Source organism: Amphiura filiformis, chromosome 9 (genome assembly GCF_039555335.1).
Source record: "Amphiura filiformis chromosome 9, Afil_fr2py, whole genome shotgun sequence".
Lineage (NCBI taxonomy): Eukaryota > Metazoa > Echinodermata > Ophiuroidea > Amphilepidida > Amphiuridae > Amphiura > Amphiura filiformis.
In genome coordinates, this window is record NC_092636.1 from 64,634,858 (window position 1) to 64,659,635 (window position 24,778).

General features: G+C 37.9%; 1 protein-coding gene across 1 annotated transcript; it reads left to right on the forward strand.

The window, feature by feature from the left end:
- The first annotated feature begins 50 nt into the window (after nt 1-50).
- On the forward strand, nt 51-24,549 carry LOC140161319 (single-stranded DNA-binding protein, mitochondrial-like). Its single transcript, XM_072184798.1, has 6 exons — nt 51-191; nt 11,718-11,826; nt 12,261-12,413; nt 19,448-19,532; nt 20,489-20,580; nt 24,247-24,549. The coding sequence occupies exons 1-6, from the start codon at nt 174-176 to the stop codon at nt 24,291-24,293; spliced, it is 504 nt and encodes a 167-aa protein (XP_072040899.1). The 5' UTR covers nt 51-173; the 3' UTR covers nt 24,294-24,549.
- The last annotated feature ends 229 nt before the right edge of the window (nt 24,550-24,778 follow it).

The following is a 24,778-nucleotide window of genomic DNA, read 5'->3' on the forward strand; positions in this document are numbered from 1 at the left end:
GTAGTGGCTGAAAAGTTCTCTCATTGAATTATAATATAAATAAACATAAACACATGACAAGTGACATGTGCTCTGTGATTGCATGTGTACGTGTGTGTCTACGCTATCCCGATTCGATTGAGCTCTACATATACATGTTTAGAATTAGATTTCCATATTGACATCCAGGCATAATGTTTCGAACTTTACAGGTAAGCCCGTCCGCTAGTTTGATCGAGTGTCAGACTGAGTGTTCTCCTATAAATAATTCCTGAATTTTTTTTTTATTGTAAGCTTAAAAATGCAGTAAACCTTTGACGAGCGCGTATTGTAAGGATACATCGCGTATTTACTGCGTTGCACGCACTCGTCTCCGATTGGCTGCTGAGGCGATCTGTTGTTGCCGAGTGGAAATTTATGAATGAACTGTGCGCCGTACGCGTTGTTAGCGCCGAATTTGCAACATCACGGTAGTCGCGCTCGTCAAAGGTTTGCTGCATTTTAGTATAAATTACATTTACATGATATGCATACCGTATTTCGTCAAATAGTCGCCCCCCCTCAAATAAACGCCCCACCACTTTTTTCAACCAAGATGTTTCAAAAATGCTGATATATTTCCATGCTATCTTGTGTAGTAAGCTTACCAAGTTGCACACATGGTCGATATTATAGCGTCACTTTTTGGCGAAAATCTGGATTGGAAACCCGGAACTTTCGGAAGTGAACCAGAAGTCGGGTGTTTCTAGTTCAGAGTTCGTCATTTTAGCGTGAGTTTTAAGTTTACCTAATGATTTTAACGGGAATTATCGTTCTAAAATTGACCTTGAATAAACGCGCCCGTTTGGAAAATGTAACGCCCGTTTATTTGACGAAAATCACGGTATACATGTATTTGCATCTGCATCTCATCTGTTCATTACTGTGTAAACACCTGGTAGAGGTTATCTCACAGTGTGAGACTCACACAGAATTTAGCGCATCAAGGAGTCGGTGGACTAAATTTTGCTACTCCGTACTCGGTCATTTGTGCAGTTTGTCGATGTCAACAATGCAATGCCAATGGTCTGTACTGTAGCCATGGTAGCTGGTCCTTTAAGTTTTATGTCTGGTTCCATAAAGCAATACGCAGTATTGCTGTCTGTACGAAACAACCTGTGTAATTCAGACGTCAGAGCAGGTCAAAGTACTATTTTGAGCTATCCATTCATTCATCATATTTATTCAGTACTCACATAAAAATATTACAGCACATATGATAAAAAGATACATTATAAATACATACAAGATGTGGTCAATTGCATGAAAAACCAGATATAGCAACGAAATGTATGGATTATGGAGTAAACACCAGGCGAGTACCAAGGATAGCCCAAAAAGCCTCAATAAAAATTGAGGCTTATTTCCATTGGGGTCCTTCAAGAAAAAAGAAGGTGGGAACCAAGCAGATCAGGCAACAGAACCAAATAAATAAATAAATAAATAAATAAATAACTCCCAATAAATAAATAACTCCCAAACCCAAAATATTGCACATAAAACAAATAAATAACACCCAAACCCCATATATTGCACATAAATTACGACCAAAAGGAAAAAAGATCAAACCCCATCAATACCTGATGAAAGATCTCTGCTCAGTTCTTATGGCTTGATCCATCAGATGTTTTTTGACGGTTTTTTTTAAATTGGGTCAAATTGGTGATCTGTTTGATGGAATTTGGTAAAGAATTCCAATGTTTGATGCCACTATAGAAAAAGGTGTGACTAACATTACCGTGGTTTCTTGGAACAACAAAATTGTATGAGCTATCCCTGGTACCGTAGTTATGCAAAGATTTTGTACGGGTAAAATTGGCACTTAGATAGACCAGGGCTTTTTCAACTAACCCCACCCTATGTTTCAACTTACCCCAGGGGTGGGGTTAGTTGAAACACTTTTTTTCAAATTTTCAAATTGGATTATATGAATAATCATAAGCAGATCCAATAAAGTTTAAGGCTGTATTTGTAGCATGTATGTATATGTTTATACTGATATGGTTAGTGTTTCTTGAAAGTAACCGCTTTGCGTTAAAAAGACGATTTTGTGAAAAATGTTTCAACTAACCCCAATCTCCCCTATCTTACGCGTGGTTAAATTTAAATTACCAGCTTGTCTATACAAGAACCTCAACCGTGCGCTAGCCTTTTTAATAATATCTTGAGCAATTGACTCCCCATTCAGTGTTTCATCAAGGGTCACCCCCAAATATTTTGCAACCTTGGAGGATGTTATTTTCTGACCACCACAAGAAACAGAAAATGAATTAACTTTCCCGAGTCTTTTTTTTGTACCAAATAGCATGCACTCCGTCTTTCCAAGGTGTAAAGAAAGTTTATTGTCTATAAGCCACTGTCTACATGAGTCAAGCTCTTTACCAAGTCTCTCTGCAATGTGCCCTGGATTTTTGTCAGACGCTAAAAGAGCGCTGTCATCAGCGTAGAGCAGAAGCTTGCAGTCGACACTGCTGGCCATGTCATTCACGTAGCAAAGAAACAAAAGGGGCCCAACATCGTTTACATTGACAATCTGCTTCCTGTCACTAAGGTATGATGAAAACCAGTCAACAGAAGATACACCCATGGCTCTAAGTTTTTGGCAGAGAATGACATGGTCAGCAGTGTTGAATGCCTTCTGTAGATCAATTAAGACTAAACCGGTGTAATTACCTATGGACATTTGACTCCTGATATAGTCGTTGAGATGAATTGGGCTATTCCCACTTGGTCCAATCCCATTTGGTCCAATCCCACTTAGTCCAATCCCATTTGGTCCAAATCCCACTTTGTCCAGACCCAGTTAGTCCAATCTCACTTAGTCCATGTCCCACTTGGGCCATGTCCCACTTAGTCTATGTCCCACTTAGCCATGTCCCACTTAGGTCATTCCCACTAGGGCCATGTCCCACTAGGTCCATGTCCCACTAGGGCCATGTCCCACTTAGGCCATGTCCCACTAGGTCCATGTCCCACTAGGTCCATGTCCCACTAGGGCCATGTCCCACTTAGGCCATGTCCCACTAGGGCCATGTCCCACTTGGGCCATGTCCCACTAGGGCCATGTCCCACTAGGTCCATTTCCCACTTGGGCCATGTCCCACTAGGGCCATATCCCACTAGGGCCATGTCCCACTATGGTTATAATATTTGTTTTTGGTCATTTTCAGTACTTGTTTTAGTTTTCATAGTAGGGCCTAAGGGGGGTGGGAGCTGATGCAAAAAGTGGGTCCTAAATATTTTAATCCGTCTGTAGAGGCGCATTAAAAAATCACCAAAATATTTTCTCGCAGAACATGAGTTTACACTATATTTTCTATGGGGTTGACAAGTGTTTGTGAACGGAAAGATAGTCAATGTCTGTCTAAGTTCTTCTGTTCTTTGGTATAGGATCACAGTCGTCTAAGTATATCCAGTAATTGAGAATATAATGTAAGATTGGATAAAGTTGCACTGAGAGTGGGTCCCATGCATGACCATGCCATTTTTTTAAAAAAGGTGCAAATTGTTCAGTTGGTGGTTTGTTAAAACATGCTATTAACCTGGAGTTTTCAAAGGCTTTGCATGCTATACCTATTGCTTCAGATTAATAATGTTTCAGTACCGTATACATAGCTGTGCCAACTATTATTTCTAGTGAGATATTAGAGTGGGACTGGTTTGTTAGCCTCTAGTTTGTTTATGATGTCAGAAGCATCGTTCACATAATTATATAGATTGTTTTGAGGTTATAAGTTTTAAGAAATAGTCATAACATGTGGATATTTTGGATGTAGGTCCATTATGACTAATAATTAGTAGGCTTATTTAATAGGATGTGCATGGAAGAGGTTATCTGGAGGTGGTTTATGGACTTCTGGTAAAAGGCATGTGTAGTTTGTTATAATGGTCAAGAAAGGCCCATCTTCCTTGATATATTTGGAGTTGTACATATCTACGAGTGTGTTATGTACATGTTGAGCTTTATCATGCATTTTTGGGGGGTTTGGATGACTATATCGTGGATGTTATAGAGTTTATTGTAAAGAGCATTTCTTTCTTTTGTTGCAAGATTTGGTTGTGGTCATGTGAATCTTAGATGACAAATTTAATTTTTGGTTTTCAGAGTCTAATGGTAGGGGGCCTACCCATTTTGATTTGAGTCTGAAAGGGGCAATTTTGTTTTTGTTTTTAGGCAACGAAAAAAGAAAACCCTGTTCTACGGGCCCGACCGACCCAGAGTTTGAACAAATTGGGAAAAAAAAATTACCTGTACAAATGAATGCCGACCCAAATTTCGGAAATTTCAGGAACAAAAGTTTTTATTTGTATTTTCTCAAATTGCAAATTATTTACAAATTTTGGTGATTTTTTGGGTCATTTAAAAAAAAAGAAGAAAAAAAAGGCCGACCGACGTAGAACAGGGTATCTTTTTTTCGTCAACTTATCGTGCATGATAGAAGATACTCTCATTTTTCTTGCAAAATTGGTGTGTGACGATGTGCGTTCACACAATTTGCAAACCTTAAATGGTCTATATAATATAATGCGAACTATGCAAATTACATAAGCCTATGATAACATGCCACTTTCGTATGATTATGCACATAATTATTATACAAGCCAAAGATCATCATTTATGGGTCATTTCTGTTCATAGTCTCCGGCATTATGTTGGCAAACATTCCCTTCTTCTCCTTCAGTCTCCATCTCCTTCCTTTGTCCTACTGATTCCTTCTCTTTTCCTTCCTCTGTCTATTCTTCACCCTTTTCATCCACCTTATTCTGCTCCTTCTACATCATCTCATTTTTTCCTTTCTGTTCTTCTAAACCTTTTCATCTTTTTATGTACATCTAGGCCTATGTACAGGTCCAAATGGGATATGGCCTAAGTGGGACATGGCCTAAGTGGGACATGGCCCTAGTGGGACATGGCCTAAGTGGGACATGGACCTAGTGGGACATGGCCCTAGTGGGACATGGACCTAGTGGGACATGGCCCTAGTGGGACATGGACCTAGTGGGACATGGCCCTAGTGGGACATGGACCTAGTGGGACATGGACTAAGTGGGACATGGCCCTAGTGGGACATGGACCAAGTGGGACATGGCCCTAGTGGGACATGGACCAAGTGGGACATGGCCCTAGTGGGATTGGCCAAAGTGGGATTGGACCAAATGGGATTGGACCAAGTGGAAACTGGACCAAGTGGGAATGGACCAAGTGGGATTGGACCAAATGGGATTGGACGAAGTGGGATTGGACCAAATGGGATTGGACCAAGTGGGAATAATCCGATGAATTAAGCAGGTATCAGTAGAAAATGAACTCCGAAATCCAGATTGGTACCCATACAAAATATTATTTTCTCTCAAATAGGTCTCTAACTGAGAATACACAGCTTTTTCCAATAATTTTGATGTAACACATAAAATGCTCACTGGCCTATAGTTTCCAACCTCAGAGCGACTATTTTTTTTGTACAAGGGTTTTACACGAGCAAGCTTAAATTCAGTTGGTACAGTGCTAGTAGCTATTGACACATTAATTATATGGGTCAACTGATTTTTTAATAATGCTGCCCCATCTCTCAGAAATTTGGCAGGAACTCCATCAAGGCCAGTGCTTTTGTTGGGATTAAGAGAGCGAAGCTCTTTCAAGATAAAATCACTTGACACAGGGCATAATTTAAAGGCATTAGGTGACATGCCCAGTTTTTCGTAATGGCTCGAAAAAATTGTGGAGTTCACGCTGAACTTTCCGAGAGAGGCAGGCAATTTGTTGACTAATGTGCTTGCAACAGTAGTATAGAACTGGTTGATATGATTGGCAACTGTGTTAGGATCAAAACAAAGGTCACCATCAATTTTAAGAGTAACACGAGATTGATCCTTGCTTTTATTACTGTAACCCAGGGTTTTCAGTTGCTCCCAGAGTTTTTTAGGGTTGAATCTAAATTCTTCAATTTTATCCCTAAAGAAACTACTCTTGGCCTTTTTCACATCCCTTTGAATTTTATTTCTTAATCTGGAATACTCAGAATACAATTCAGGCTTTTGTTCTTTCTTGAACCTGTATAAAAGATTATCTCTCAATTTAATTGCTTAAGATTTCACTAGACATCCAAGGTTCAGTGTGATTTTTTAGTCTGATTTCTTTGACAGGAGCCAAGGTTTCAATAATATTTGATAAAACTGTTTTAAAAACACACCATGATCTATTAACATCACTACAAAAAAACCCAGACCAGTCTGCCACCGAAATGGCCGATAACAAAGCATCAACGGTGTAATTTTTCATTGATCGTATCTTGACAATGTTGTGATGTTTCATCTGGCCTTTGACAACTTTCCGGGTACAAAAAATCAACAAATGATCACTCATGCCAATATTGATAGTACCTGACTGGCATATTTTGTTGCTGTTATTACAAATGATGTGATCAATAGCACTAGAACTAGTTGAGGTGATCCTGGTTGGTTCACTTATCAAATTTTGAGGTGAAACAAACCCAACATATCAAGATACTTTTCAATAGACCATATGATTTAGGTGCTAATGTGTTAATGTTGAAGTCGCCAAGGACCATTACCTCACAATCAGATCTAATTTTAGAAATAATAAGCTCTAAACGATCAAGGAACCCACTGTCCTTGGGAGGGCGATAACAAACCCCAACAACAATTGGTTTTGTTTTTGGCAAAAGTAAATCAATCCACAGGGCTTCAACATTTGCATCAAGCAGATCTGGTCTGCAATTAAAAGCCAAATTGTTCTTAATGTACATACACACACCTCCACCCTCTCTGTTCCGATCAGCTCTGATCACAGTATACCCATTGATGTTTATTTCAGAGTGAGAGACAGCACTGTCGAGCCATGTTTCTGATATTGCTATTACAGACGCGGAAGAGTTATTGGCTAGAATTTTTAGCTCAGATATTTTTGATGTTAGCGACCTAATATTGATATGGATGAAATGGAGTCCCTTTTGTTTGAAACAGTCAAAAAAGGAGCTAAATTGTTCGTCAAAAGGATTGAAATTAGACGATTTAGAGTTATTGGTACCGCTAGTATCTTGGTCTTCTTCAATGTTGGTAAACGGAAGCTCATCAAAGCAACAAATATTGCACAAGTAACTCAGTTCGGCTATGTACCCATCTATCACAATTATCACATGTAATGGCTCTACTTCTGCTAACGACGCCTTTACTGCAGTGGACACATGGGTGTTTAGGTTTCCTTGCAGTAGGGACTGGGTTAGATGCAATATCTCCAGCCAGGATCATAAGAAGTGCTAGTCTTACATGTGAGCTTCTGTCAAGTTTACGAAGAATTCTGGATTGATTGGGGGAGTAATGGGATGCCGTGTTCAAAAAGGCACTCTGGTACTGGCACATTGTTGATGTTGTGCTCAGATTGTCAGTCAATGAGATAGGGGACGCCCAGTGTTCACTTTCATTTGGGAGACCATAGTTCATGATGAAATTGAAGCTTGGTTGATTTACGCTTCGAGTTCTGGATATTATTGCACATGAAATTAGGAGAAGGTACACCCAGTTCGATGATACCATGTAACGTAGCATATTGACCAAACTGGCTATCACATTCACATGTAATAAGTTCAGTTCAGTTCACACAATCCACTATAAAACAGGTGTTGGCACTGATTTCAAAAGTTGATATTATTCACAGAGTTAAAAAACAGTTTAAAAGCCAGTATAAAATCAGCCAAAAGTTTTTTCAGAGGGTAATAGACACATAGACCAGCAAAACAAAATTAATTCGTTTTACACAAGGCTGACATTTTTTCAACCGACGATCGATGTAGGTTGGAGTTCCGATGTCAGTTTCCAATGTCAACCCTAAGTATAATACTACTGGTGCTGTTTCGTGAAGATGCAGAATTCGACACCTATGACAGTGCAATGAATTTCATGTACAGTTTCAAAGACAATCAGCTGTTTTTTATTTTTATCACTCACAGGACGACGGAGGTAGTAGATAGCACGTTGGACGTTGTCAGCTTATAGGAAATTCCAGTACAGTGCTAAAAAAGTCATAAAAGGTGAAAAAACAGGTCACAAAATAAGCCGTGAAAAAAACCCCGTCCTGTCCAGCTGGCGCCCTCTATCATACGTCGAACAACTGAATACATGTAGGTATGCTAGGTGAATTCAAATTTGCCATCAAACTGCATCATTTTACATATCAAATTAAAGCCCTTGAGTAAAGAAAGCCAAAACTGAAAACATTTTTGTCATAGCACTTTCCGTAACAAAGTTACATCTTGTCAAAGATTGACTTTCATCAAAAAGATTCTGCTAGCAAAATTCCCCAAAACGGCATTTAGGGGTGTTTCTAGATAGGATAGGATAGGATAGGATAGGAAGCTTTATTTCACCACGGAGGCCCAAATCAACAAAGTTGTTCTTCCTTGGGGCCGTGGACATAACATAACATACAAAATATAAATAAACAAAGTACAAATTAAATTTACATCATCATAAAATTGATAGATTTAAACAACAGTTAAAAATATACACTTTTAGCATTATTTTTGAAAATATGTAAGGTCATGGATTTTTGAATAGTTTCATCTAAATTGTTCCAGATGATTCCACCTCTATATGATAAACTACGTTTCTTATAATCTGTCCTCGGTTGAGGGATCTTAACATTAAATTTACTCTGGCGAAAGTTGTAATGATTCTCTGGAATTGAAAATATGTGAGTTAAGTACGGAGGTGACAAGTTATTCAAAATCTTATATGTTAAAACAGAACAATTGTACTGCTGCCTATTTGAAACTGGTTTCCAACCAAGTTGATCAAGAACTATATTACTAGATGTGTCCCATTTAGCATTACAAATTATACGTGCAGCCCTGTTTTGGATAATTTGTAGACGTTTTAGCTACAGAAATACTACAATTTCCCCAAACAATGTTACAATATTCTAGATGAGGCAGAACAATTGAATTATAAACCATCTTCAAAATATCTTCAATGAGGAAAGATCTTAGTCTCATGGCGATAGCAGCTTTTTTTAATGGAACTGCTATCAAAATACCTCTAAAATTCCATGTGCGACTTGATTATCACCATAAAAATCATATATTTGGGTCAAGTGAAGTATAGAAAACATATTTATGTAGGTTTCCTTCACCGACCTGTTCTCGAAAAAAATTCAAATTTCTATGTAAATATGCATTGTGTTTGGGCCCCGGTCTCGGCAAATTTCGCTGACTAGCAAATGTGTTAACTAAGGTTTGCCTGGGATACCTAATACATGCACAACGTGTGGACCAATATATTTTTGATTTTTTGTAAACATTTAAGGCCTATAACAAAATGTATATTTTGTACAATTGTACAACTATCGTTTCTACCCTATGACCTATAAAAGTTACCTGTTATCAAAGTGTCCGCAAAAAACTGGTCATCGCAAGTATCTTTAATGCTGAAAACTAAGGATATTCACGCAGGGACAGGCCGAAAACCTTACCTCGATCGTAAAATCCAGCCCATGCATGTCATAAATAATTCATTATTACATTGTGTAAAAGTCAGTGATTGTGTCCATGTATTGTTAATGTTATTGCACCTGCGAGTGCAGTTGTCACACTGAATTTATACTATGCTGGATCACCACGTGAATTTGCCTCTCGAAAACCTCTACGAGGTTATTAAGCATCGAGCACGCTGACTGGCTTAGCAATTATCAAAGTAGTTTTGTTTTCGCGTTCATTGATTGGCTTACGATTGCAATTAATAGTTTTTGCAACCAATCACAAAACGGGTTATACATGTATGGCGTCAGACCCTCAGAAATTTTATACACGTCCATGATGACATCATGCCCCAGCGCCACAAGGTGGAGGCTTCGCTTTTCTGCGAAAGCGAGCGAGTGGTATAAAGTCAGTTTCACACCTGTGATTTAATGTAGCTTATCATTAAATCTCTGAGCACATCCACAGCACATTTGACAGATAAAAATGAGATTTGCAATTCTGAGCAACGGGATTCCATGAAATTGAAGATTATGTAAGTTATTCTACAGGATCGGTAATAATTTAAAACAGCTGGTCTGCTGTATTTGAAGGGCATATTGAAGTTTGTAAGTTTGTGACTTTGTATGTTATGTGCAATAGATATTACAGGAAGCTTAAATTGGCACGCTTTCCTGCAATTTGTCTGTCGCTTGCGAAAGTTATTTGGAGTTCAGGGCACGTCACACCGAGTGTGACGTGACCTCGCTGGGCATATATCCTACTATCCATGTATCACTCAGTCTCAAACAAGGAAATCTTTTCACGAATTCACTCACCTTGCGATCCTACATCATCAGTTGAAACAAACATCTAAGTTAACAAAAACAACTTTGTCATTCCTCAAAACTACAAGTAGGTATGAGAGGGAAACGTCAGTTAACACATTTGCTAGTCGGCCAAAAATGGCCTAAACCGGCAATACAAATTTACATTGAAATTTAAAAGAACCGCTTGCTCAAGGAAACCTACATAAATATGTTGTCTATACTTCACTTGACCCAAATATATGATTTTTTTTGGTGATGAGAGACTACACATAGAATTTCAGAGGATTTTGATAGCAGTTCCATTAAAAAAAGCTGCTATCGTCATGAGACTAAGATCTAGAAACACCCCCGAAATGCTTTTTTTTGGGAATTTTGCTGGCTGAATCTTTTTGATGAAAGTCAATCTTTGACTAGATGTAACTCTGTTACGGAAAGTGCTATGACAAAAAGGTTTTCAGTGTTGTCTTTCTTTACTCAAGGGCTTTAATTTGATTTATAAAATGATGCAGTTTGGTGGCAAATTTGAATTCACCTGGCATACCTACATGTACTACAAGTAACTTCATTAATAAAAAATTGAAATCCTACTAAAATACCCGTTAGGCCAATCAAAGTCGATTTTGAGTTTCCCATCACCCGCCCTCACTTCATTTTCTGACCCTCACTTGAATTCATTTAATATTGTGATTTTCCAAAAAATACCGATAAAAACTGGTTATATTTGCAAAAAAAATTATGAATATCCCTTTATTTTTTGTGAAAAAATCAAAATCAAAACATACATTTTGCTGTCAACCTTGCAGACTCATTTTAATATACTTTTGAATCTCATTTGGGCTAAACATCCATCTTCAAGTGAGTGAGCGGCAAATAACAACACATTTTAAATACGTGTTGGTCATATAATGAAAGGCAGAAAAATAATGAATAATGAAAAAGTTACCTCACTTGTTTTCAGAAATTATGTGACGGGAAACTCAAAATTGACTATTAGGGGCCTTATTGTTGTGCTTGTTGGAATCTTTTTGTGCCTTGTATAGGCCAGTTTGTCACTTTTAAAACTGGACCTTCATCTATTCTATTGCTTGTAACTTTACTTCTTGAGGTCACATTGGATTCAATGTGGTGTCATAATGTGCAGGATTAGATAGCGCATCTATTAAAAAACAAATTTACCCCAATATGGTTCAGTTTTGAAATTGTATTATTTTTCCAAGTGTAAGGATACCTTTTTGGTGCAGTATACTTGTTTAGAGTGCTCTTTGAGATTTAATGGTCATGCATGATTGATACCCTTTATTAATGCCCAGTAGCCCCCGAGCTGGGAACAAGACAAGGGCAAGGCTACATTGTAACTGTACATGTTATTGTTAATGTTAATGATTTATATTTTGAACAGCTGTTCCGACAGAGTTCATCGAAGTTAACCAGACTTCCTGTACGAGCTTCTTCGGATATTACAAACAAATTTGAAGATCAGTCTATTCGAAGCAGGAGAGGAGAAAGATGTGAGTAGTATAAATTTATAATTTTCTCTCGTACTTTTTAAAGAAGACCACAGTCTAATGCTTCACCTGTAAACAGCTATAGACTTAATTGGCAATCTGTTTGGCTTATATCTTCGTATGAGCCATGTTATATCTTGCAATAGATTTGCACTATATATGACATCTACGCACAAGAATACGCATGTCGCGCAGCAGTGATGATCACACTCCAGGACAGTATTTTCACTATTTTGCATTCGTGCACTGCACGTGCAGAATGTAAATATTAGCCAAACCTCCCCTGAATGCCTGAGATGAGGAGCAGGGACCAATGCAGCTGGCAAAGCATTCCACATTCTGGTACACCAATATGGAGGCTGAAAGGATGAACCAGTACACTCAAGATTTAGGCTATCTTGTTTTTAATTAACTTTAATGTATTGTTTTACATTCAGGTTTAAATCAAGTGACACTGTTAGGACGAATTGGGGGCGATCCTTTAGTAGTAGGAGCCAATGATAACATTGTCAAATTCAACTTGGCCACAAATGATTACTATAGAGTGCAGGCGCCACAGGAAGATCCTGATGATGACCCAAATGAGGAAGGTGAGTCACAAATGATTACTATAGAGTGCAGGTGCCACAGGAAGATCCTGATGATGACCCAAATGAGGAAGGTGAGTCACAAATGAGTACTATAGAGTGTAGGTGCCACAGGAATATTCTGATGATGACCCAAATGAGGAAGGTGAGTCACAAATGAGTACTATAGAGAGTGCAGGTGCCACAGGAAGATCCTGATGATGACCCAAATGAGGAAGGTGAGTCACAAATGAGTACTATAGAGAGTGCAGGTGCCACAGGAAGATCCTGATGATGACCCAAATGAGGAAGATGAGTCACAAATGAGTACTATATTAGTGCAGGTGCCACAGGAAGATCCTGATGATGACCCAAATGAGGAAGGTGAGTCACAAATGAGTACTATATTAGTGCAGGTGCCACAGGAAGATTCTGATGATACAAATAAGAAAGGTGAGTCACAAATGAGTACTATAGAGTGCAGGTGCCGCATGAAGATTCTGATGATACAAATGAGGAAGGTGAGTCACAAATGAGTATTATATAGTGTAGGTGCCACAGGAAGATTTCAGTGTTGCAAATGAGGAAAGTGAGTCATAAATGAGTACTATAAAGTAATGGCACCATAGGACGATTCTGATGATGCAAATCAGGAAGGAGACTGGTGAGTCACAAATGAGTACTTTAGAGTGCAGGTGTCACAGCAAGATTCTGATGATACAAATGTAGAGGGCGAGTTGGAAATGAGTATCATATAAAAAACAGACAACACACAAAGATTCTGATGATACAAATGAGGAAGGTGTGTCGCAAATGAGTACTACAGAGTGCATTGAGGTGCCACAGGAAGATTCTGATGACACAAATGAGGAAGATGAGTCACAAATGAATACTATAGAGTGCAGGTGCCTCAGGAAGATTCTAATGACCCAAATGAGGAAGGTAAGTCACAAATGAGTACTATAATAGAGAGTGCAGGTACCACAGGAAGATTCTGATGACACAAATGAGGAAGGTGAGTCACAAATGAGTACTATAGAGAGTGCAGGTACCACAGGAAGATTCTAATGACCCAAATGAGGAAGGTAAGTCACAAATGAGTACTATAGAGAGTGCAGGTGCCACAGGAAGATTCTAATGACCCAAATGAGGAAGGTAAGTCACAAATGAGTACTATAGAGAGTGCAGGTACCACAGGAAGATTCTAATGACCCAAATGAGGAAGGTAAGTCACAAATGAGTACTATAGAGAGTGCAGGTGCCACAGGAAGATTCTAATGACCCAAATCAGGAAGGTAAGTCACAAATGAGTACTATAGAGAGTGCAGGTACCACAGGAAGATTCTAATGACCCAAATGAGGAAGGTAAGTCACAAATGAGTACTATAGAGAGTGCAGATACCACAGGAAGATCCTGATGATGACCCAAATGTGGATGGTGAGTCACAAATGAGTACTATAGAGAGTGCAGGTACCACAGGAAGATTCTAATGACCCAAATGAGGAAGGTAAGTCACAAATGAGTACTATAGAGAGTGCAGGTACCACAGGAAGATTCTAATGACCCAAATGAGGAATGTAAGTCACACATGAATACTATAGAGTGCAGGTGCCTCAGGAAGATTCTAATGACCCAAATGAGGAAGGTAAGTCACAAATGAGTACTATAGAGAGTGCAGGTACCACAGGAAGATCATGATGATGACCCAAATGTGGATGGTGAGTCACAAATGAGTACTATAGAGAGTGCAGGTACCACAGGAAGATTCTAATGACCCAAATGAGGAAGGTAAGTCACAAATGAGTACTATAGAGAGTGCAGGTACCACAGGAAGATTCTAATGACCCAAATGAGGAATGTAAGTCACACATGAATACTATAGAGTGCAGGTGCCTCAGGAAGATTCTAATGACCCAAATGAGGAAGGTAAGTCACAAATGAGTACTATAGAGAGTGCAGGTACCACAGGAAGATCATGATGATGACCCAAATGTGGATGGTGAGTCACAAATGAGTACTATAGAGAGTGCAGGTACCACAGGAAGATTCTAATGACCCAAATGAGGAAGGTAAGTCACAAATGAGTACTATAGAGAGTGCAGGTACCACAGGAAGATTCTAATGACCCAAATGAGGAAGGTAAGTCACAAATGAGTACTATAGAGTGCAGGTACCACAGGAAGATGCTGATGACCCAAATGAGGAAGGTGAGTCACAAATGAATACTATAGAGTGCATGTGCCACAGGAAGATTCTAATGACCCAAATGAGGAAGGTAAGTCACAAATGAGTACTATAGAGAGTGCAGGTACCACAGGAAGATTCTAATGACCCAAATGAGGAAGGTAAGTCACAAATGAGTACTATAGAGTGCAGGTACCACAGGAAGATGCTGATGACCCAAATGAGGAAGGTGAGTCACAAATGAATACTATAGAGTGCAGGTGCCACAGGAAGATTCTAATGACCCAAATGAGGAAGGTAAGTCACAAATGAGTACTATAGAGAGTGCAGGTACCACAGGAAGATGCTGATGACCCAAATGAGGAAGGTGAGTCACAAATGAATACTATAGAGAGTGCAGGTGCCACAGGAAGATTCTAATGACCCAAATGAGGAAGGTAAGTCACAAATGAGTACTATAGAGAGTGCAGGTACCACAGGAAGATGCTGATGACCCAAATGAGGAAGGTGAGTCACAAATGAATACTATAGAGTGCAGGTGCCACAGGAAGATTCTGATATGATACAAGGAGGGGTATCAGGACGACTCGACCTCCGGACTACTCGACCACGGACTACTCGACCACGGACAACTCGACCTCCGTGACAAGTCGACCTCTGTGACAAGTCGACCTCCCTGACAAGTCGACCTCCAGAATCGCCGTGCACTTGGTGCATTCATGAAAAGTGATAAATGCATGCACGAAGTTGTTGTTGTTATTTATCATTATTACTTTGTTGAGTAGCTAACATAATTAGTAGGCCTACATTTAAATGTTTTGTGTGAAATAATATCGTAATATGAATTAATATTCCATATAACAAGACATGATTATCAAGATCATAAGAACTCTGCATAGAGAGATACGGTATGGCAATATTTTTGTATTGACCACTTGATAAGGTGATTAACGCATTGTCACTTACCTACAATAGCAGAATGGTATTATATAAAATCAATGAATGTCAGCCTTGTTATCAATGAACATGATCAATGGAATCTATAATTTAATAAAGAGTCAGATAAAAAGGAAACTAGTAGTTTTCGTGGAGAGTAAATATCAGTAGAAAATTCAGATACAGAATCATGATCTACATAATCATAAATATCAAGGCCTAAATTTCAGAAATATAAATTAATTATTGCCCTGTTTCCCTGTTTTGCATTTTTTATGATATGCCTATCATGCGCTATCGTGTCTGCGAGTTTTTAAAATCAATATTAATTTGCTTATTGTGCTCTGAAGCTGGAAATAATCTGAAATCCAAACTATTCTTGTTATAACTTTTCTTCAACTTGGTATCGATGATTAGAATCTGATTATATTTATAGATTCCATTGATAAATAATAGCACACTAGTTAATGATTAATACCAAAGAATTCAATATCCTAACCATTCGGCTATTGTTCCTAGTATTATACAATGTGACATTGCGCTAATCACCTTATCAAGTTGACAATACCAAAATATTTCCAAGATATCCCATCCCTTTCCTCACGAGAGCTATTTCAAGCTATTATCTTTTATAATAATTTTATTATTTTAACCTATCGTCAATATAATTCCTCACGCAATGTTGAAATATACCAAATGTTAGATAAACAAGTAAGTAAATAATAATAAAAATTAATTAATTGCTAATTAAATAAATGAAATAAATAAATAAATTGCAATAATAGGCCCTAAATTAAACAAACATATCTGGATATGCATGCAAGCACAAAGACACGGCACAAGACACGGGCAAACGGCCCGTAATAGACTCGTAATTCCCCAGGCGATTATAGTGATGAGAACATACCAGTTTATGCAGACACGCAGCCGAGGGCCCGGGACTCAAGTAATCGATCGTACGTCCGGGTCCGTTCTGTCAGCGTACTCGGTTGCAGTGCCGTTGATTCAACCCCTGTCTCACCCGGCGCTTTCGGCAGCACTGAAATACCCGCGGTGCCGCCGTGGGTGCCGAATGTACCCCAAAAATCCCGGAGCAAAAAAAATATAAATATCTCCAAGCTGCTGCTCGCGTTTGTTTCGCTGTGCGCTTGGAGAAATTAGTTAATTATGTTATCATAACTTTATTAAGTACAGAAGGAATTGAACATAATGATAAATAGGCCTACATACTGTAATCAATGTAACTGAAACGTAGATTTCTACATTTACAACTATTATAATCATAAATATCAAAGGCCTAAATTTCAGAAATATAAATTAATTATTGCCCTGTTTCCCTGTTTTGCATTTTTTATGATATGCCTATCATGCGCTATCGTGTCTGTGAGTTTTTAAAATTAATATTAATTTGCTTATTGTGCTCTGAAGCTGGAAATAATCTGAAATCCAAACTATTCTTGTTATAACTTTTCTTCAACTTGGTATCGATGATTAGAATCTGATTATATTTATAGATTCCATTGATAAATAATAGCACACTAGTTAATGATTAATACCAAAGAATTCAATATCCTAACCATTCGGCTATTGTTCCTAGTATTATACAATGTGACATTGCGCTAATCACCTTATCAAGTTGACAATACCAAAATATTTCCAAGATATCCCATCCCTTTCCTCACGAGAGCTATTTCAAGCTATTATCTTTTATAATAATTTTATTATTTTAACCTATCGTCAATATAATTCCTCGCGCAATGTTGAAATATAACAAATGTTAGATAAACAATTAAGTAAATAATAATAAAAATTAATTAATTGCTAATTAAATAAATGAAATAAATAAATAAATTGCAATAATAGGCCCTAAATTAAACAAACATATCTGGATACGTCAAGCACAAAGACACGGCACAAGACACGGGCAAACGGCCCGTAATAGACTCAGTAATTCCCCAGGCGATTATAGTGATGAGAACATACCAGTTTATGCAGACACGCAGCCGAGGGCCCGGGACTCAAGTAATCGATCGTGCGTCCGGGTCCGTTCTGTCAGCGTGCTTTCGGTTGCAGTGCCGTTGATTCAACCCCTGTCTCACCCGGCGCTTTCGGCAGCACTGAAATACCCGCGGTGCAAAACGTGGGTGCCGAATGTACCCCAAAAAACAAGAAAAAAAAATAGTATAATATCTCAAAGCTGCTGCTCGCGTTTGTTTCGCTAAAGCGCATTTGTCTTGGAGAAATTAGTTAATTATTTTGACATAACTTTAAGTACAGAAGGAATTTAACATAATAATAAATACATACTGTAATCAATGTATCTGAAACGTAGATTTCTACATTTACAACTATTATAATCATAAATATCAAGGCCTAAATTTCAGAAATATAAATTAATTATTGTCCTGTTTCCCTCTGTTTTTGACTTTTTTATGATATGCCTATCATGCGCTATCATGCTTGTGAGTTTTTTTAATTAATATTAATTTGCTTATTGTGCCCTGAAGCTGGAAATAATCTGAAATCCAAACTATTCTTCTTACTGTTATAACTTTTCAACTTGGTATCGATGATTAGAATCTGATTATACTTAAAGATTCCATTGATAAATAATAGCACACTAGGCCTAGTCAATGATTAATACCAAAGAATTCAATATCCTAGCCATTCGGCTATTGTTCTATTGTACAATGTGACATTGCGCTAATCACCTTATCAAGTTGACAATACCAAAATATTTCCAAGATATCCCATCCCTTTCCTACGCCGAGCTATTTCAAGCTATTATCTTTTATAATAATTTATTATTATAACCTATCGTCAATATACCATAAATAATTCCTCACGCAATGTTGAAATATACTAAATGTTAGATAAACAACTAAGTAAATAATAATAAAAAATAATTAATTGCTAATTAACTACATGAAATAAATAAAATTGCAATAATAAATAAACAAACATAATAATAATAAAATATGACATAATAAATACATAATGCATTAAATACATAAGGGGTAACAGCAAGAAAGAGAAAAATAAGCAAAGAAACTAATAAAGTTCTTCATTGTGACTTCTTAACCATTCTAATTATAGTCCCGGCTAATATCACTGTAGTAAAATAATTAACAATAAAACCACAATAATAGTGACATGTATTGAAGTACATTCCATGATCATAATAATAATATTCACTTGATATGCGCAAACAGAACATCAGCCCCCATTAGCCAAAAAACAAACAAACAAGACTTCACAAAATTGAGTGTTTTCACATGTTTTTGTAGGCCTACGACTACGTTGGAATTTTGTACCGGGATATATTGTAATAAAAGTCTGGATATAATACTAGTATCACTAAAATAATTGACAATAAAACCATGTAGGAAATAAACCCATAGTAGCTCTAATCATCACATCATAAATATTATGGAAAACATGGAGCAAGCAAATCTTTAAACATGATGTAAAATGAAATGCACGATCAGCAAGTCATCCATCGGCGATGAATGCATCAAGTGCACGGTGAATATAAAGCTCGAGTTCTCGGGAAGGTCGACTTGTCCGTGGTCGAGCTGTCACGGAGGTCGAGTTGTCAGAAGTCGAGTAGTCCGGAGGTCGAGTCGTCTGACATTCCAAGGAGGAAGGTGAGTCACAAATGAGTACTATACAGTGTATGCGCCACAGGAAGATTCTTATGATACAAATGAGAAAGATGAGTCACAAATGAGTATTATAGAGTGCATGCAGGTGTCCTAGGAAGATTCTGGTGATGCAAATGAGGATGGTGAATCACAAATAAGTAAATACAATAAATAAATAAATCTCAATGTGAGCAGAGCACATCCAATTTGTCTGCAACTCTGCATGTACTTAAATCATTTATCTAAATTTATTTTCTCATATATTTATTTTCTCATACATTTTTAATGAACAGGTTGGAGACAGGTAACAAGTTGGCACCAAGTTGTTGTGTTTAGGCCATCACTAAGAAATAGTGTTTCCAGATATGCTACACGCGGGTAAGTAGCTCTAGACTCAGTCCTTTGTTGTCTACCAACTGCGCATGTATATTGTGAAGTGCTTGTGAGTGATGACTGATGGTGCCCGTTTCCTACCACGCTGTTGGAACATAACCGCACTCTGGTGTTTAAAAAATGTGCAATCATAAACAAATGCAGTCAACAGGTTAATTTGGGCACAACTGCAAAGTTTTTCGCAATTGCGCCGCAAGTGTGCCGACAAACCGCCCCTGTACATGTGCGTGTACACTCAGCGCATTTATCTTTACACGCACGATTAGATACTGCAGCGAATAATATACGCATGTACATCACTACTGAACTCGAGGTGAACCAAATTATAGTTTTACTGTTCTGGTTTTATGCATTAAAGTCCTCAAGGGATGTACCATGCAGGGGCTACGGAGCAGCAGCAGATTAATTGGTATTGTCTACTGTTACTCTTATTTAATTCTCGGACACGACATGTACAATTTGCAAGCAAAGAATGCATCCACAAGCACTCCACATGCATATGATGTTGTAAACTGTAGATAACTAGGGGGGGGAAATCAACCAATCATGCTGTGCAATGTTGTAATTAGGCAGTCAGTCGCTAAGGTCGGAATTTCAGCAAACTTGTATGAATGCGCATTTGACACGATGCTCAGCACATACTGTTTTGTCAGCGAATTAGAAATAGCAACCATAAACATAAATTTAACCTTGTGGTAATGTAATAGTTCCCTGGATAGTTGGAAGCGAGTATGTTATCGCTTTTTAAGTTTCGTCCACTGAGTGATTTAAGGGTATGGTTGATAGTGATAGTAAATGTAAGCTAAACAGGCATAGTGTGAACACACCCTAAGATTGAAATATTGATACCTCAAATACAGGCTTAGGTGTTTATATTTATTTCATACTGAAAAACATACAATTTCCTTTTAATATAAATATGTGTTTTTTGCATTTAACAGAAAAAGAGTACTAGTAACTGGTAGACTGGAATATAGGAGATACGAGGATCCAGAAACAAATAAAATGATACAAAGAACAAGTATTGTTGCAGGTAAGATCATGGCTGTGTAGTGTTGTCTGTTTGTTTCCCAACACAACAATTGTGGTGTGCATATCAATGTGCTGATTCAGCATGGACTTGTGTGCGGTAAGACTAACATGAATTGGTGCAACTGCTGCATCTCTGCCAAAAGTTGATGACCTCAACTCAACTGCATGATTGACAGTCAATCACCAGTCCTCTTGGTCAGTCGTGTATAGTAATGAACCAGGATTGAGGTTAATTGTTAAATCTGTCAGCAATGCCTGAATAGATATCTGCTGTAAATGATATGATTAGCCTTGATATTTTATTAACAATGATTTACATTATTTTGTTTTAAAAAAACATTTAGTGATTCCAGCGCAAGTGTAAAAAAAATTGAAATTGTTTAAAAAAAAGTGAAGGATAAGTCATTTGAATTGTCATTTGGTATTTTTGAAATGAAAAATTGGGCAAAAATGTCAGTTGAAGCCCCATTCAAATACATGTAGTTAATTTATATACTGTCAGTATATAAATTACAGATTCATGTAAATGTTTTGTTTTAAATACACAGCTTTCAGCTGAACCACTAGCATGCTATGTTAAAATCTATGACAATGACAAAGGTATCAAAATCTGAATTTTGATGATTTTTACGATCGTCTGGATGAGCAAATCACTGAATGGGCCTTTAACTAAGATTATAAAATGTCTGACAGGTGACACTGGTGCTGTAAAGTTGGGAATACTTGGTACTAAAACTTGAACATTCGCTGTAATTAAAGAATAAATATAGGAATTTTTGCTGTACTGTCACAGAGGATAGGCAGGTGCAATATTTTGAGTAGTGGATCCCAGCACAGCTTGCTACGACTGGTAAAATTGGTCTAGACAGATTGCATGCTTAACTGATTACACTTAAAAAAAAACCCAGCGATTTATTGTGGTTTACGCATGGGCATAAACCCACAATCCTCAGAGCACATTTTACAAGAATCGCATATCACTGTTGCACAAGATACACCATAAACCATTAAGCAACAGCCAAGGACTTACAGATAGTGCACAATCTATGTCTACTACAATAAACCTCAGCTCCTGAATTCTCATGGGTAACCTAGACAATTAAGCAGTTATTTCCTTGGTCAGGGGAATTCGAGTTAACCAAATTATTTCATGAGAACAAAGCAAACTCACATCGCTCCACTTGACTACACTAAACCCTGGGGATAGCAAGAAACACATCCGCACTTCATCCATCGCTTATCACTGTTGCACAAGATACACCATAAACCATTAAGCAACAACCAAGGACTTACTGCTAGTGCACAATCTATGTCTACTACAATAAACCTCAGCTCCTGAATTCTCATGGGTAACCTAGACAATTAAGCAGTTATTTCCTTGGTCAGGGGAATTCGAGTTAACCGAATTATTTCATGAGAACAAAGCAAACTCACATCGCTCCACTTGACTACACTAAACCATGGGGATAGCAAGAAACACATCCGCACTTCATCCATTGCTTATCACTGTTGCACAAGATACACCATAAACCATTAAGCAACAGCCAAGGACTTACAGCTAGTGCACAATCTATGTCTACTACAATAAACCTCAGCTCCTGAATTCTCATGGGTAACCTAGACAATTAAGCAGTTATTTCCTTGGTCAGGGGAATTCGAGTTAACCGAATTATTTCATGAGAACAAAGCAAACTCACATCGCTCCACTTGACTACACTTAACCATGGGGATAGCAAGAAACACATCCACACTTCATCCATCGCTTATCATTGTTGCACAAGATACACCATAAACCATTAAGCAACAGCCAAGGACTTACAGATAGTGCACAATCTATGTCTACTACAATAAACCTCAGCTCCTGAATTCTCATGGGTAACCTAGACAATTAAGCAGTTATTTCCTTGGTCAGGGGAATTCGAGTTAACCAAATTATTTCATGAGAACAAAGAAAAATCACATCGCTCCACTTGACTACACTAAACCCTGGGGATAGCAAGAAACACACCCACACTTCATCTATCGCTTATCACTGTTGCACAAGATACACCATAAACCATTAAGCAATAGCCAAGGACTTACAGCTAGTGCACAATCTATGTCTACTACAATAAACCTCAGCTCCTGAATTCTCATGGGTAACCTAGACAATTAAGCAGTTATTTCCTTGGTCAGGGGAATTCGAGTTAACCAAATTATTTCATGAGAACAAAGAAAAATCACATCGCTCCACTTGACTACACTAAACCCTGGGGATAGCAAGAAACACACCCACACTTCATCCATCGCTTATCATTGTTGCACAAGATACACCATAAACCATTAAGCAACAACCAAGGACTTACAGCTAGTGCACAATCTATGTCTACTACAATAAACCTCAGCTCCTGAATTCTCATGGGTAACCTAGACAATTAAGCAGTAAATTTCCTTGGTCAGGGGAATTCGAGTTAACCAAATTATTTCATGAGAACAAAGAAAAATCACATCGCTCCACTTGACTACACTAAACCCTGGGGATAGCAAGAAACACACCCACACTTCATCTATCGCTTATCACTGTTGCACAAGATACACCATAAACCATTAAGCAATAGCCAAGGACTTACAGCTAGTGCACAATCTATGTCTACTACAATAAACCTCAGCTCCTGAATTCTCATGGGTAACCTAGACAATTAAGCAGTAAATTTCCTTGCTCGGGGGTCGCCGAGTTAACCAAATTATTTCATGAGAACAAAGAAAAATCACATCGCTCCACTTGACTACACTAAACCCTGGGGATAGCAAGAAACACACCCACACTTCATCTATCGCTTATCACTGTTGCACAAGATACACCATAAACCATTAAGCAATAGCCAAGGACTTACAGCTAGTGCACAATCTATGTCTACTACAATAAACCTCAGCTCCTGAATTCTCATGGGTAACCTAGACAATTAAGCAGTTATTTCCTTGGTCAGGGGAATTCGAGTTAACCAAATTATTTCATGAGAACAAAGAAAAATCACATCGCTCCACTTGACTACACTAAACCCTGGGGATAGCAAGAAACACACCCACACTTCATCTATCGCTTATCACTGTTGCACAAGATACACCATAAACCATTAAGCAATAGCCAAGGACTTACAGCTAGTGCACAATCTATGTCTACTACAATAAACCTCAGCTCCTGAATTCTCATGGGTAACCTAGACAATTAAGCAGTAAATTTCCTTGGTCAGGGGAATTCGAGTTAACCAAATTATTTCATGAGAACAAAGAAAAATCACATCGCTCCACTTGACTACACTAAACCCTGGGGATAGCAAGAAACACACCCACACTTCATCTATCGCTTATCACTGTTGCACAAGATACACCATAAACCATTAAGCAATAGCCAAGGACTTACAGCTAGTGCACAATCTATGTCTACTACAATAAACCTCAGCTCCTGAATTCTCATGGGTAACCTAGACAATTAAGCAGTAAATTTCCTTGGTCAGGGGAATTCGAGTTAACCAAATTATTTCATGAGAACAAAGCAAACTCACATCGCTCCACTTGACTACACTAAACCATGGGGATAGCAAGAAACACATCCGCACTTGTACCTTCATAATTCAGTAATAGCTACATTCTTTAACATGTTTTATTTTCTTCTTCCTGTGTATTGCAGATGATGTTGTGTATTTATCTAGAACAGAAGATATAGATGGAGAGTGAGAACCTCAGCAGCTAGATTCAGATGATGTCCCATTGAGTGTTGGGCAGAATGGACTCCATGCTTGCCTTTGTGTATCACTGTGGAAAATCTACCATAATTGATGCAAATGGCATTAATGTACTATGAAAAAGATACTGATTAAACAATTGTGCCTGTGGAACCTTGGTTGAATGGTAGTTACATCATATAAGGCCAAAACAAAAAAAGCTTTGTCTCAAAGCTCGCGCGCGCATTTGTAAAATCGTGAGATTTGGAAAAAAATCAGATTTTTTTCTCCAAATACCATGAAAAAATTCAGGAATAAAAAATTTAAAAAAAAAAAAAATCGCATTTTCGCATTTATTTTCAAACCACTCGTGAGCTTTGAGACAAACCATTATTTTTTTTTTTTTTTAAAAGACTGGTCTCATTTGTTTAGACCAAAAGGAAGCACATCACACATGCAATGTCAAACATGAGTATTGTGCTTTAATAATTACAATGT

Bases quoted from the DNA above. Each gene is read 5' to 3' on its own strand.
- LOC140161319 (XM_072184798.1), top strand. The intron at 12,414-19,447 runs GTGAGTCACAAA...TTTAATGAACAG, and splicing joins TGATGACCCAAATGAGGAAG to GTTGGAGACAGGTAACAAGT. The intron at 19,533-20,488 runs GTAAGTAGCTCT...TGCATTTAACAG, and splicing joins TCCAGATATGCTACACGCGG to AAAAAGAGTACTAGTAACTG.